The sequence below is a fragment of the Ascidiella aspersa genome, chromosome 3, assembly GCF_963924565.1.
Source record: "Ascidiella aspersa chromosome 3, kaAscAspe10.2, whole genome shotgun sequence".
NCBI classification, from domain to species: Eukaryota; Metazoa; Chordata; class Ascidiacea; order Phlebobranchia; family Ascidiidae; genus Ascidiella; species Ascidiella aspersa.
In genome coordinates, this window is record NC_139449.1 from 21315727 (window position 1) to 21332150 (window position 16424).

Below are 16424 nucleotides of genomic sequence, written 5' to 3' on the forward strand. Positions count from 1 at the left end.
TTGATTTTTGGTATGTTCTATTCAGCGTAAATGGTTTCTTTGTTTTTCAGGGGTCGGTATCACATCAACTTATGCACCACCACACAGTGCGCAATATTTACATGGCGCACGACAACCTGACTATTATGGTAAGCATTACAAACGTTCGAAAAAGCAATATGCCATATACTAGCATTAAAACATTTCTAAAACGAGCGGCCTAGTTTTAAAACTGAAAACAAGGGAAACTCAACATTGATAAATTACAGAACACAGTGGAACAACCACAGGTTAAAGTATCGGCACAGGAGTAATTATTTAAGCTTAACATCATCGAATACAGGAAGTCTAAAGTCTTTTGATGCGAAGTTATGCGGACAGAATACCAAGCTTACTACTAGCGTCTAAGTTGTTTGATTTTTCTAAATACGGTTCCAGAATTTTTTTTGATCGTTGGTCAATGCGTTGTTGCCATTCGCCATCTTCTAAACTGTTAATTTAATGTGTAATAAAAGGAAAAGTTTTTAAACAAAGCGATATAAATAAAAAATTACTATGTTACAGAAATTTTCTGTTTTGATAAAAAACAGCGTTGGCGAACGAATACGCCGAAAATGCAATTTGTGGACTTAAAGATTAACACTTCAGACGTAAATAAAGTGACGACTGATGATTTCACACACAGATTTTTGGCACAATGTACATTTTTGCAATGACGACAGACCTAGACGACGACAGTTGTAAGAAATTTTACTTTCAGTAAATTAGTGTTTCAATCTAATATTCCAGGTCATTTCGACGATACTTTTTGTTAAGAATGATATAGAATTCCTGTCACAAAAAAGTGCATCACGAAGTGGCTAGAAAACAGTTATCATATTGGGTTTAAAAATGAAATCGCAGCGGCGAAGGTTTGCATACGAACAGTTTATCGCTAGAAAGGTCGTGGCCGTGATAACATGAGAGCCTATATATCCGGTTAGAACGGGCAATCGCATTTATTACAGTTGCAAACGTTTGTGTTTTAATGTGTAAACTCGATTAAGAAACACGTTTCTAGCAGAACGGTCAATTTTTTAATGTCCTTCGTTGTGGTATTTGCTTGAAACTTGCTCAAAACTGTGATTTAGACAGGTCCGGTGTTTCAGTGGATGGGAAGCGAAACGCGAGCATGTTCTGGTTCTGATGATGTCATCACTTCCTCATTCGCCTATGAATAAGCACTCACATTAGTTCGTCAGATAGTTTTTGCAATTTTATATCGTCCAGTTGTATAGTCATTTGCCAGAGTCCCATTTTAACGAGGCTTTTGTACCGTTTTCTATCCTAAAGCCTTTTTTAAATCTTTTTCGCCCCATTTTGTTACAAGTTTGAAAAAGTGACGTCGTTAATATTAGATACGGACGACTGGACGTGTTGCTTATTGCGAGTACAATTTTGTAACATTGTCCATAAAATGCAACTCAGTGATCTTACCATATCACAAAATAATAAAACAGGATCTGTGATTGTTGCACTGAAATATTTTATATGTTTAGTGGTGACGATCCTTTACTAATTTTATTATCAGTCTAGCCGTCAGTTAACGTCGAACCGCAATGAGATAAAAATACGCTGATTTAGTGATAACATTTCCGTGTTGCCAAACCAGGATCCAGCATACTATATACTAGCATGTCAAAATGTGTTCCGCCACATGCTATACAGTGAAGTGGCTCACTTTCCTGACCGCAATTTTACTACTGCCATTTTACAATTGGATAAAAACGCAATTAGGTCTGGCTTTTGTTAAATGAATTTTCGAATATGTTTGGCTTAACAAAATCTCGTATAAAACAAGTAGTGTGGTAATAAAATATATTTAAATATTATTAGTATACCGACGTGCATGGCAATCGTCACTGCTGCTGGGGTATTGAAGTCGCCTCTGGTGTAACGGTGGGTTGCTGGGTAGGCTCACTATAGGCGACAGGGAACGGCTGCAAAAAAACATATCACGTGTTGTTCAACGCTCATCGCTGACAAGACATACCAAACGTCTGGAGTGTAATGCGGCACTATGTTAGGCCATTGTTTGGCTGCCGTTTAAAAAGTGGCTGTTAGATGGCAATAAATGAATTGAAATACTAATAAGATGCAAAAACTTTCGAAAGATAAACCATATTGTACACGGTTAAGTGTCAGTAATATACAAATCACAAATGCGGAGTTTCGGTATAGATACTGTATATTTACTTGAGAAAACAGCTAAACCAAAAAACACAGAGTTAAGTCACTTTTAGTAAATGAACAGTAGGCGAAAAAAGGCTGTGTGAGTGTGGTATGCGACGGCGCGACCTAGTAAAACAAATATCGGTCACATTCCTTCACGCTTTAGTGTTTTAAAGTCAACTGCGACTTTCATAGACGCTACGCTACTACAAGAGAAAAAGGAACTGCCGTGGTTCGTCCATTGTCTGGCTTTCCAGTCAAACGCCTTCCAGTTAAAAGCCAATGGCGAAAGTTTTTTTTTTTCGGCTAGATATCATTATTCGGCCATACAAGGGTTTAATATTCATGTGAAGAATAACATTAGTTTCCTAACAGGCCCATGGGAAAAGTAAGACTTGACATCAACGTTGTGCGCAAATTAGGTGGCCGGATGAACGGTTGTTCTTATCATTTGTGATATGTTTACGGTTCTTAAGGGAGTTAGCAGTTTCCATTAGGTCTTAATTGGGTGCTTTTATGTAAACACTCGGAAAACATAACGTAAACTAGTTCAACCCCACTCTAGCCGTTTATTTACCCTTTCAGCTTGATGATCCTACTTAATAGCTATAGAGTCTGCCAAACAACATGTACATTTACTCAGGGTGAAACAATAAACTTGTGGGTCGATATAAATAACAGGATAAACTTAGCTCTGGAACATATTCCGGCTAAATAAGTTACAAATGCTTTATATAGATTTTAAGTTGTCATTAGGCAAGAAGTACGAAAAACATTGGGACTGATTGTAAAACGTTATTCAGTTTGCAGTCATGTACGTGCCGTTGGCCTTGTGAGTTGTGATATATATATGAGAATAATCAAGGGGCTGAAAATTCCTAATAAACCGAAACGCCACAGCAACAAACTACTGTTTAATAACATAAATGTAAATGAAAAGTACTTTGCTAATGGAAAGATCGGTTAACAAAAAGGTTTCTGACGAACATTAGGTTAAATGCAGCTTGTAGTAAAAACAACCGACGTATTGTGTTTTGTCAGCAAAAGCGACATTGATTGAACGAATGAACGAGAATAGAAAGGCATTATGTAAACTAAATCCCTGACACCGCCTTAATGTACTATACGTCAAACGGGTAATTAGTACGCAGCCAAATTCGAAAAACTTAATTTTACCTTATGGGAATTTCAACTAAAAATTAGGTAATTAATTCGAAAGGGGGTGGAAAATCACCATCAGGGCCTCGTATGCCTTCCATTTCGTGAGCTGCACACTTAAAAGCGAAAACGTGGCGGGGGGTGAATTAACAAGTCTCGCGCGCTGCACTTCATTTGCAATGGCGGATTGCCAAACGATCGATATACGGCCAAATACGACGAAAACCGTTACATTTGATAAATGACGGAAAACGCGTGGCCACTACTTTTACGCAACTAAAGACCAATGTTTTTTCGCACGTTCGGTCGCAGATGCAGCACGACTGCGCATTTGACATTTTAGAACCTAATGTTTTCATCATGTGCAGCTCTGACAGGGTCGGTGAAGGACACTTGACAGCCCCAGCAATCACGTACGGGAAATTACCGAGCAGACTAAAAAGTGACATTAAAGTAATAGATAACTGTGTTTTTTTAACATTAACATTTTATGTAATACTTCTGTTGACCAACAGTGTATAGAATTGTATCACGCAAGCTTGGTAAATGGTAATGGTAGGCACCTTAAACGGGAACAAAAATTGGTTAAAAACGCAAAAAAACACCCAGAAAAACATCACGTGAGAGCCATCTCTTCAAATTTGCAATTCCCTTTCGAGCTTCTGGTTTTTGTTCCTAAAATAAATCAGGGAATCGGATTTTTAATGTCGTTGCACGACGAAACAACTGGGGAATCCTGGTGCAAAATGCACCGTAGGGGACATTTCCAAATAATCGAAACTGAGCTTTGCGCAGACATGGCAGCTTGTGAGTGTGTGTGTGTGTGTGCGGAGGGTGTGTGCTTGCGTACGTGCGGGCAGGCTCGTGTGGTTCTCCGAAATGCTTCGGCGTAGCAGCGACTGGTGCAAAACACGCTTTACGCGAAAACGTGTTGCGACGACCAATTAGGAGCCAATTTTTCGCGGTTCAGTGGCAACCTCGCGGACTGTTGCAACATAACGACGATATTACGCTGTATAAACTAATTTAAGATTATTATGTCGAGTCTTTCATCAACACTTGACGCAAAGCCAGAGGTCCCGCGAACATTAAGTTGTTATTAGGCACGAACACAGTGTTACAAAAACAAGGATACTAAGAAACAAACGTCCTCAACAACTATAAAAATCGCTAAAGGCATTGCTGATCTAAGTTAAAATGTTTTGTGCTAATGTATGTTTCTTCGAACCGATGCGCACAAGCAATTTACAATCAATACAAGTTTATAGGCAAAGACCAAAGTCAAACACAACATTTGCTTGTGAAAGATAGTAAACTGAGTCAGCAAGATGTTGAATATTTCGCAACACCTATACTCCCGCATGTACTGTTGCGCAACATTTATCATTATGTGAACTTTTGTGCACATAAAGCCAGAACTTCGTTTATGTCACAATTTTAAATGATTTAAATTTATGATATTGTTTACTGCTGAAACTCACTCCTACTAGTACTTTTCTTGGAAAGGCAAAGTAAACATTTTGTATCTTACATTGACTAAGAATATTAATGCCAGTTTGTCAAGATTATTAAATGGCTAGTATAAGAGTGGCTTAACTATCCTACAGGGAGTACATTTTAGTTTATTTTTGAAAAGCAATTTTTAAAGAATTTGGAACACTATACAAAATACAAGTTGAGCATATTAGTGTGCCAAACAATTTTATGATATATATAGTTAGTGCATTAACCAAAAACAAAATATATTTAAAATTTGATTTTATATTTGATACCTTACACAGCCACTGATACAGCTCTATGTACTATTAAACAATTGAATGAGATTACATTTAAAACCAGCAACCTAAGAAATCAAGCAACACAATATGCTTTTTATTGAACATGATACCATGGAATCCATAGATAAGTCTCTCATTACACAAAAACACCTTTAAAACAAAACTGTACCTAACTGTCACACAACATGTGTTCTCATACTTTACAACATATTATTTGCGAATTTTTTACTTTAATAAAAATATAAACTTATTTATTTTAATGTGATAAGGAATGGGGTGAAATGATTTGCAAATAACAAAAAAATTGTTTAGTCTAAATGTTAAATTAAACCAGCTATTTGTATCTTATTAATTATTCATCAGAATAAGGCAAAAGGCTTGCAATGGGTATTAGCTTTACTGCAGTTGAATCTAAAGTTCCTAAAACTTTCAAGCTTTAAACTGATTAGTGTTATCTATACTTTCTGTCATATATATATTCAAATCAATTAGACTTATAGTAATCACAATGCTTAACAAAAAAATGTTCTTTTTGATCTATCAGATTGCTAACTATTGTGGAACATATGTTTTCAGCATCAAAAGTATTTTTGGCCTTTAAAAACACATTCTACATAAGCACATTTGAAAATCGGTTATAAGGTTTATTTACCTCTTGGGCAGTTTGTGGTGCGCTGAAGTTTAGTTCTTGCCTTGCTGGAGGTTGTACTTCATTTGGGTTGACAAGAAATATGTTGGTGTCCTGTAAATGACAAACATGTCTAACTTGGAATTGCTACTTACACCTGCATGTAACATGCAATTTTTCATATACATTGCTGTTAAAGAATATTTTTGAAATTTTTATAAACCTTGACATGTTGAATGGTATGGCATGCTAAATGAAAATTAGTTTACAAATTGTTGGGATTTAGTTTTGGGTGTATGATATGTATTTAAAAGGATACAAAGTAAAGCATTTTTAAAATAATAACTTTTACCATAATAAGGTTATCTAGGTCCTCAATGGTTAGTTCCTTGTGCCCATTGGTAACAATCCCTTGCGGCGTTTCACTTGGCCTGGAATTCTGTGGCTCAGAAGTCCTGTTAGCCATCATGTCTTGGGTGCTTGGGTTATAGGCAGTTGAAGTGATCGGCTGAACAGCAGAACAGTCAGAAAGAATGACTTGCAACACATCGGCTGGCACTACAGAGGATTCAATCGTCTTGTTAGGTGACATCACAGTGGCATCATTGATCGTAAATTTGTTATCGAATCCAACAGAAAGGCCTGTTTCACCAGAAAGTGGACTGTGCAGAATCTCGCCAGAGTCTCCATTTCCTTGGATAATTGCCGATGTATTTTGCACTACAATATGGTTTTGGGAAACATTTGCATTCTGCTGTGGTTGTTGCATGCCTACACCCATTGAAACCGGTGTGGCCCGGTCAAGTATTTGCATCGACTCAGTGATGGTGAATAACTGCTGGTCGGCATTGAAAGGCATTTCCTGACTTGCTTCAGGGTTTATTGGTTCTTGTTTTGTCCACAATGAAGGCTGGACAGTTTGTGACTGGTCAGTTCCACTACTGTTGCTTTGTGTTGAAGTAAATGCAATTTGGGCAGAGGTTGGCCATACAAAATTCTCTGGAGCACTGGCATTAGCGTTATCCTGGGGCGAGATTACATTGTTGGGCATCTGTGGCAAGGAAATATTTGGCATGAAACCAATGCCCTGGCTGTTGTTAAATGTGGACGTGGCAATATTTAGCTGTGTAGGTGCAACCCAGGTAGATGTGCTTGTGAAGGCAGAAGCTTGTTGGGCATTGTTTTCAGAAGGTAACATATTTGTATTAACATTTCCACTTTGCTGTGATATGATAGTCATTGCCTCACCAGCTGAGTTGCTGCAAGTGATCTGATTTCCAAACACAAAACTCGGGTCCCCTTTTAAAACCTCTTGGGGCCACATAGTGGTTTGTAGTGTTGGAAATAGACTTGGTTGTGCGGCAGAGGTGTCACTAACTGGCGTACTTGATTGCATGGGTTGCTGGTTACCAACATCAGTCATCTGAATTGGATTCACAGCTGCTGATTCTTGTACCACAGGAAGGGAAAAATTAGTCTGTCTGGGGACAGCTGCCACTTGTGGATTGTTGACAGAAAACACAACAGTGCCTGAATTGTTTAAGGCAGTTTGGCCCTGGTTATGCCCAGGCATGGCACTTGGAAACCCCATAGCCAGACCTGCTCCGAGTTGTGACTCTGTTTTCACCATCATGCCTGCCATTGAAGCATTGACTTGAGAATTGCCACAGTTGTTGTGATTTGGAGTGCTTCCCTGCAGTTGAAAGGCAGATGGTGACTGGGTCACACTGTTCTGATTGAAAAAACCTGGTTGTGAAACAGCACAATTTAAGTTCTGAAAGTTAGAAACAGAACTGAAAGCCCCAGGCTGCTTGGCCGACATAGTGCTCTGAGAAAGCACAGCAGCAGGTTTAAAAACAAACTGGGCGCTTGCTGGTATGTTGTGAGTGGCTAGTGGTCTTTCAATTGTTGGTGGTAGCATATTCTTTTCAACACCGAATTGAACTAGCTGTGTGGGTTGTGGTGGAAACGAAATGGAATGAGCGTTGCTGTCATTGGTAAACTCATTGCTTTTCTGTGGTTGCTGCTGTGCTGCTAACGACATAAATTGTTGTTTAGTGTATAACACTTCTTCAGTTTATAAACTTTGGCAAACAAAATAACAGTTTTTTAAAAGTTGACTAACCTAGTACAGTTGGTTTGACATCACTTGATTCCGGCTTTAGCAATTTCATTAGGGCTTCCAGAACGTTTCGGTCAATATTTTCACTCAACAGTGCTTTGACTGGATTTTCTGAAATAGTCAAGGAGTGTTAAACATATTGTGCACAGTCAAACTAAATGAATTTCCTAAAAACACTACTTTAAAAATCATCTATATATGAAGCAACACAAAAATGAAAAATGCTAACTAAATGAAACATAAAGGCTGTACATCTTTAAAAAGCCCTAAAATATAAAAATAAATAAACTCCACATACCCTCCTGCTTAACAGTTATTTTTTCAGATTCAGTAGTCTCATTAGTTTGGCTCCTGAGTTGTTTGATTGGGTCATATGTAAAACTGTGAGGGTCACATCTTTTGCCATTGTGCTCCACCAAAACCTGCACATTGACAGGCTTCACGATGTTTAGGTCATGGTATGGAGGGACCATTACCACCATGTGAGTCTACAAAGCGAAAAAGAAACTATTTACATATCAGAGGAGAAATCATTATTTGTTTGATACATTTACTTTTTGTTATAAATTGACTATTAGAGCCTAGTTTGCAATCTATACACTATTCTTTTTTGCTTTATTCTGATACAATTTTGGCTTACTATAACAAAACTGATGTTATTCTAACACTCAGTTAAGGCATATTACAAACAAAGGCGTATGATGAAAAATGACACCAACACAATATGATCTATGTAGGAAACTAGCCCAGCACAGTTTGTCCTTGTTTGCTGCATTTTTAATGCAACTAGTTTGGAACCTATGAAAAAAGCACCAAAAAATATTTAAAGGTTTGATAAAGCGATTTGTAATCAAGTGTATATGTACTTTACATATACTTCAAATAAAACATTTATTTGTGAAACTGACATATTTATCTAGAAAATGATATTATGCACCTTAAAGTTGAACATGCCAGCAAAGGAAGTAAACTAAAAGGTTAACCAACAATAACAAAAAGTTCTTTTGACAAACAGGCAAGCAATGCCAGGTGAATTGGGTCTTTTTAACACAAGTTCAACTACAGTCATGTATCTTACTATAGTTTGTGGTGCTCCACCATAGTAAACAGGTTTTAGTAAACAGGTTTTACAAGCTCATATTGTACCAAGCCATACAGGAAATTAATGACAGTAACCAAATTTGTTAGCACATATAAAACTACACAATTATTTTAACCATCAAAAACTAAAAATCTAGTTTAACCAAAAAATATTAGTAACAATATTAGTATAAGTTCCTACATGGAGTGAATAGAGAGAATACATACTGAACCTGTTTATTGAGTGAATTTTATATCTCCCACCATTTTAAACCAAGCTGCTAAAATCATTTCAGTCAGTTCTGTTTAGGATTGGGAGTGAAACCACAGCCTTCAGCATGGTTGCAGTATTTTAAATGCTGTGGTGGCAAATCTGATACATTGGCTATGTTAGCTAGCTTCCGCCTATAACTGTTAACTGCCTATGATAGATAGTGGGTTAAAGAGGATATGAAGTTTTTTAGCAGGGCTTTTTAATGTTAGCGATTTTAACATCTTATATTATGGGATCAGTATTTATTCATTGAAAAATGTTAAATTTGTACACAAAAATATTGAGGCTTAAACAAATTTGAATAAACAGGTCACTGCCAAAACAGGTCACTGCCATGGTATAAATAATATGCTTTTATTAGGTTTTTAACGCTAAATTATTTTATTAAACTGGAGTTGTGATTAGATCAAATAATATTGTAACAGAAGATTTGATATAATAAACATATATCGCTGTTAAAGTGTTTATGTAAGGAATTCAATACATCTACTCTTTGGAAATTACTCGCTAGGGTAGTAAACCAAAGCACTTAAGCAAACATGGGCCGGTAGTGAATAAACCCTAGTGTTTAACAGTGATCCCAATGTTTACTTTCTCTTTTTAAAAGACAATATAGAAATCTTCAAAATATGTACACACAAGCATTAATGATGGTGCAAAGCATATCATGACTATTAATGATAAACATGTTGAAGAGCAAAAAAACCTCAAGTGTGAACCGAATAAACTACCACCAGGTTTTACTACAACCAACTAAGGCACCCTATGAGAAGAACACAGCTTAAAAAGTTACGATCTCTAGATGGTAAACACAATCAACTAGATGTCATGACAAGCCAACAATGCACCACAGGTTGAATTTTTTTCTTGAGTTGCATGTATTTAAATTATAATTATATACTTTTTAACATTGTTAAATTTTAGAATGACCATTAAGGTTTGTTAATTAGGTTTTGGATTTGTGTTTTATAAAATGCGAATGTTAATGTCAAATCACTACACAAGCTGCAATTTTTACATAACAGTTATACGGTAAAGTGGTGTTATACCAATGTTGTGAATTCAATACACAAGCCAACAAAGATCAACCTCAAATTTTGTCACAATAAAGCAACTGTAATATATTTTCATAGCTATGTTAGAATTAGAACAAGCAAGTTCTACATCAAATTTTACAAAAACTATTACCTGATGAAAGTTGTCTTTGTCCAACTGTCCTACCATGTGCCAATGTGAATCTGCAAATAATTTTAGCCAGATAACATAAGAACTGATTCCTTGGATTAAGTATTATATAAAAAGCTGTCAAGGTATCAAATATTTAAAAAAAATTGTCCAGGGATCTGTAGCTAGTGATTATAACTTACCGTCAGCTTCTTTTGGATCTTGAAAAATGACTTTGGTGCCCCTGTGAAAATTCCTTCCAATGATGAACATTTCAACATTGCCTTTTGCCGAACAGCGTTCCAAGCTCTTTTTCGTGATCTCAGGTTGCCCAGGTGGTTGAGCTGTATATTAACACATTTATATTTGCATTTATGGTTAATATGCGCAAATTACTACAAATCTCTGGTGTGACTTGAACTTTTTAGTAAATTACAACAGGCAACTTCGAAGGTTTGATGTACTGTCAAACCTAAAGCAGCAACATACAAATTGCATTAAAAGAAAAACAAGAAAAAATGTTTTTAATGAATTGTGCCTAAAATTAACTGGACTTTAAGATTTATTTGGTTTGACTTATCTCTTCATTGCAACAGATATACTCTGTAGTATAAAGAAACTAGTAAAACAAATATATTTCTCGAGATAAGTTTAAACTACTTTGTTGGAATAGCATGTATTCTCTTGTGTCACAAGTTTTAGTTATAATTACACAAGGTATTATGTGTAAGGAACAAAATCACAACTTCAAAACCAACCATTTACACATGGTTTATTTATTTAAACAGCCAAAGTACTAAAAACCTGTCAACATAAAACTGACCCACAATAAATGCAGCACATTTATTTATGTGAAATACAAAATGTTAAAGTGGCTATTTAAAATGATAAAGAAGTTGAAGGACATATCTGCAAACTCTAATGGTTTTGTGAGTGAAATGTAGTGATAAAAAATAAACATCTTGACAGTTCATTTTTTAAATTAGATTCTAATGGAGTGTCACATTTATTATGGCCAATCTTCTACATTTCATAACGATAAAACTTACTACAGCTGATACGATTGGAAGCAACTTGCAGAATGACTGGGTTTGGTGCATTGGGGACATCTTCAAGAACAACACGAAAGACAAGTTTAACAGTTTGATTTCTCTTCTTTGCCCTCGTTACCCCGATTCTGGCTTCAACATCTGCATTTCTTAGCTTAAGTATTCCAACACAGTCAACACTGCATAAAACACAATCTTATGATTAGTGTCAGATCTTACTGTTACTGAATATTAAACAATTATTTGTAACAAAACATAACTTGGCAAATTTAGGTGTGAGACAGTGCTGATAAACAAACGAGTGTTAAAACATAAATTCTTTGTTTACCTCACATCTTCTTTTGGGTCAAATGGAATTTTTATAACCTTTGTACCATTTATGTCAACCTCATCACAAGGTGTTGTGTTTCTTCCAGTCACTTTACACGCTTGGTAAAATCCGTGGGGACGAATTTTGTCCTCTGACTCCACTCCTACGTAAACTTGTAAAGTGGTCTTGTTGGTATAGCCCTTCAACTACAGAAATAAAATGTATTTAATCACAAAACCCCTAACAGGAAAAACATTTAAATATTGCAAAACACAATCAAGACTGAAGTTAAATGATTGATTCCTGAGAAAGACAACGATTCTGATTTAAAAATATATTTTAATGAGAAAAATTATAATTGCTCTGGTTAATATTCACAACTGTGCAGCTTTTTGCCTAGTTTGACACTACTAGACTACTTGAAAAATCAACAATAGTTTTACTCACACAGCAGGAAGCAACAGAATTAAATATATTTTTAAACCTTTAACCACTTGACAAATTTGAGATCTGACACATAGCATAGGGAAAAAAGCAGGGATAAATAAAACAGCGGCTAGCCTCCGTTAGTAAAGACATGCATAAAAATGTACAAGGCTTTCAATTTAATAGTTCTATAAAGTTTGACAGAAACTTGTTTCTATTTAAATTTAAAGGCCAGTGCCACTTACCGCTTAGAAGGGCCTTGCAAGGGCAGCAGTGATTAAACAGGCTGTCCATGGCCACTACGGTTACAACTTAGGAACCAATCAATAACAAATTGATCGCTTGCTGATATTTTAAACCCCATGAAGTGAGTGCAAAATGAAATTGCGACACACCAAAGCAGTCTGAAATATTGAAATCTCACAAGTGTTTTACTCAGGGTTAGTACCTGAACTAAACAATGACACTCTTAAAACATTCCCAAACACATTTTACTTCAACAACCTAATAACAAACTAGATTGTGTTACCAACATAGTGATCCACATAAACTTTTTTTATCAAAAAAGGTTTTCCTCAATAACCTCATATGTATTGGAAAAGATCACCTTTTTTTCTTATGGTGGTATATAGAATTTTGCCCTAACTTTTGTGACAAACGAGCTTTATTTGGGATATATATTGCAATTTGTTTTTTAATTGTTCAAAGATCTATTTTTACAACTGTTTTAACCCATGGCCCATCTACATCTTAAGTCACAACAAACAATGCACTATTCTAAACATAGACACTAAAATGTTTTTTTATCAACTTTCAAGTTAATGTATTAAAACTCCATTACTAAGGTTAATACGTTACTAATTACGTAAATATAAAAATTGGGCCTTTGGAGTGTGGCTATTTTAGCAAAATCACTCAAAGTGTATTTGATGTTAACATATTTAGTTGTCTAAAACGGCAAATGTCAAAGCATATTGTGATTTTGAAAAACAAGCAAACCGCTAATCATGAACTTGTTCTGCTAGGTTTTTCATAGTATTATTTTTTTACTATGTCATAATTTTTGGGAGAAAATAAATTTATGGGAGAAAATAAATTTATACTTATATATACTTGCAAAATAGTGGCCATATTGGCTCTAGAACACAACTTGCATTTAAAACTTGAAAAAAACTTTTACTTTTAAATTTGTTTTGCTCATGCATTTCTGTGAAAAACATGTACAAATGCCAAAAATGTTACGGATTTCAAGAATATTATAAAATAGTACTCCTTAACTATTTGGAAAAGTTACATCCTGAATTAAACAACCTAATTTAACAAACAGAAAAAGTAAACTCTAATCACCTCTAGTTTTGGAAAACCTTGCTGGGAAGAATCTTTCACAGGACCGCGGCTTCCTTCAGTAAGATATCTTGCACGATGTTGTTCCTCTGGTTGAGCCACTATAGTTAAAGTACATCCATGCATTGTAGAGGGATGTTGTACATTAAGTGCCATAGCTGAATTGGGATTTGCTGCCCTGTGGTGGTGAGTAACCCTACGACGCCCGCTTGTGGGTCTCGCTTGGACTCTGCACACTGGGAAGGTTTGGTCGCTTGGGGCAACATTAGAATCGATGCCTTGAGCATTCGAGTCCCTAGTAAATAAATGAAAAAATAAACAAAGGCAATTGAAATCATGGCACAATAACACATTTATAAATTATCATTTTCTTGTGTTGAACATATTAGCCTTAAACTTAAACTAACTATGATCTACCTGGTCATGGAAGTATTTTGACTGCTTTCTGATGCGTTTGAACATCTGCGTGTCATTAAAGCATTTAGGCTTGAATCAGAATTGTTAAATGTTGCACTGTAAGACAGACTATGTCTGGACCTTTGATTTAAACTTGTAACAGGTGCACTTGAATCCTCAGTTTCGTTAGCTCCAGCCTCATAGCTGGGCGAAGGTGAAGGTATTTGTGAACTCTGCGGAGACTGAAATGGAAACTTAGTGGACTCAACATAAAAAGGATGCATTTCCCTCCTTGTCTTTCTGCGCTTTTTCCGGTTACTGTTGGAGGAGTATGGGTCGTCATCTGATGAACCTCCAGGTGTTGTGGTGCTTAGCATAAGCATTCCCCAGTCAGGGGGCAAGCGCTTTCCACCAGCAAGAATCTGTGACTCTGACTCCATGCCAGTGTCATCCGACTCCATTGTTTCAAAGGGGCTACTAACATCGCCAGGCATACCCATGTCACCAGGACTCGTAACACAGCTACCAATCATTGAGCTGTTGTCATAATGCATACGGGTCTCCTCATCTGGGTCCAGAGGATCAAGCATAGCAAACATTGGCATGTTTGTGATGCCGGAAGTACTGGCTACTACGTCCCTATCCACTGTAGTTTCAGCAATGTTTGACATAGCAGCACAACCCTCAGCGTCTGAGACAGAAAGGGTGCATTCCTGCTTGAGCTGTCCAAAGGAGGCGCTGCTCTGAGGGACTTGGCTACTTTCATCTACAAGCAGTACAAATATGTCAAAGTGCATTTATACGTACACTACATAATGATTAGTAAACAAGATATATAACGAAGTTTACACCAAGGAGTGGAAACTGTTAATTAAATATATGTAGCTTTGTGGTTTAAGGTAATTTTTTTATATATGGAATAAACAGTATATTATTGATCTATATTAATTGGGCTACTCAAGCCCATTTGACAAACAATATACCTCATAAAGCTATTTGAAACGTCACACTTTGGTGTCCAATTAGTAATTACTATTTTTTTTTTAATAGTTTTAGCTAGTGCATACCATAATTATACAGAGTTTCTTGGGAAGACCTCGTCCCACCACTAGTATCGTCTGGTTGATGATTATTCCACTGTTCTTGATCAGACATAATTTGCTAAAAAATTTAAAGACACAAACAAAAAAAACTGATGTTTGAGTTGCATTTTTTGCAATATAAGTAGTTAAAATTGTACTGGTCATAAATGCAATCATTAACGTTATGAACAATATGGGATGCCAAAATGATTAGATACAGATATTTTACGCAGTCTATAGACATCCATTTTTTGTATATTAGTTTTATTCACTAATTTCAAACATATACAGGTCATAAAATTAATTTTTTTCATCAATAAACTTAGCATTAGAGTAATGCCAAAGGCATAATTAAATGATATAAAACTAGAAATAAAAACAAGTTTTTGTGTTTTTTAATAAAAAGCATATGTTCTAACCTTGAAACATTAGCAAAGAAAGGCCTATTAAAAATCCCTGTGTGTTATTTTTACTGGACTCTATGACTGCCAAAATATTCTATATTTAGAAGTTAGTGTTTAGTGCAGTAACCTGTGGCACACAAACATACCACTGATGGGATGTGAGAGCTTTCGCTGGTATGTAAGCAAACAGAGTTTGCAAAAGGTAATGGGAATGAAATATTATTTTTGCAATCTTTAATTACATTTCTTGCACCAATAAATACAATCAAGAAATATGAGGCTGGTAATAGAAGTGGGTTTTAGTATTTAGGTTAACAAACAGAAATAAAGGTAAACATGTTTTTGTGAAACTAGGTGGTACACAGTGACCATAAAACGCCACTAGGTGGTAAGCGCCAAGAAAAATTGGAACAGCAATATTTTAGGATGGTCGATCACCTTTTGCAGTTTGCACACAGTAAGAACAATGAAAAATACTGGCAAAGTTTGTGCGGTGCCCTACTCTCTCCAATTTATGGCACTTTTCACCAAGGGCAACCCAAGTTTTATGCACATATGGGGTGTTTGATGCTAACAGGGCAGAACAATTTAGGTGTACAATTATATTATAATAGAGGGACTGCACACAAATATCATATAAAATCTTGGTTGTGTACTTGTCATAGAATGTAGAGTGGGCAAACCAACAATGAAATAATATTATTATATTGTCTGGTATTTTAATAGATAGTGTGCAACCAATTCTGGCATGCTTGCCTACATGCCTGTTTGCTGCTGTGAAACATGTTAACTGCACCTGTGAATTAAATGTATTTTGTCGTGTTGATTTATAACAATTAGAAAATGGGCGCTGGTCTAGAATCCTACCACAATTATTAAATCAATGCACAACATTTGGGTTAGGGTGCGAGTTAACGTTTGGGGTGGGTCAAGTATTGTTATATTCAGTATTTATTAATAATACTTGACCCACCCTAACCCAAAACGCTAACCTACCCGCTACCCCTAACCCAAATAAT

General features: G+C 36.0%; 1 protein-coding gene across 1 annotated transcript; it reads right to left on the reverse strand.

The window, feature by feature from the left end:
* Nucleotides 1-631: 631 nt before the first annotated feature.
* LOC146160773 (uncharacterized) lies at nucleotides 632-14716 on the reverse strand. Its single transcript, XM_083385018.1, has 12 exons — nucleotides 13941-14716; nucleotides 13527-13818; nucleotides 11772-11959; nucleotides 11444-11622; nucleotides 10598-10738; nucleotides 10419-10468; nucleotides 8175-8364; nucleotides 7880-7987; nucleotides 6107-7788; nucleotides 5779-5868; nucleotides 1860-1958; nucleotides 632-1189 (listed from the first exon to the last, which is right to left on the reverse strand). The coding sequence occupies exons 1-11, from the start codon at nucleotides 14714-14716 to the stop codon at nucleotides 1878-1880; spliced, it is 3777 nt and encodes a 1258-aa protein (XP_083241144.1). The 3' UTR covers nucleotides 632-1189; nucleotides 1860-1877.
* Nucleotides 14717-16424: the final 1708 nt, after the last annotated feature.

Bases quoted from the DNA above. Each gene is read 5' to 3' on its own strand.
- LOC146160773 (XM_083385018.1), bottom strand. From the start codon at position 14,716: ATGCACTTTGACATATTTGTACTGCTTGTAGATGAAAGTAGCCAAGTC. The intron at 13,819-13,940 runs GTAGATCATAGT...TTTATTTACTAG, and splicing joins CAAAATACTTCCATGACCAG to GGACTCGAATGCTCAAGGCA. The intron at 7,789-7,879 runs GTTAGTCAACTT...TTATGTCGTTAG, and splicing joins TGTCAAACCAACTGTACTAG to CAGCACAGCAGCAACCACAG.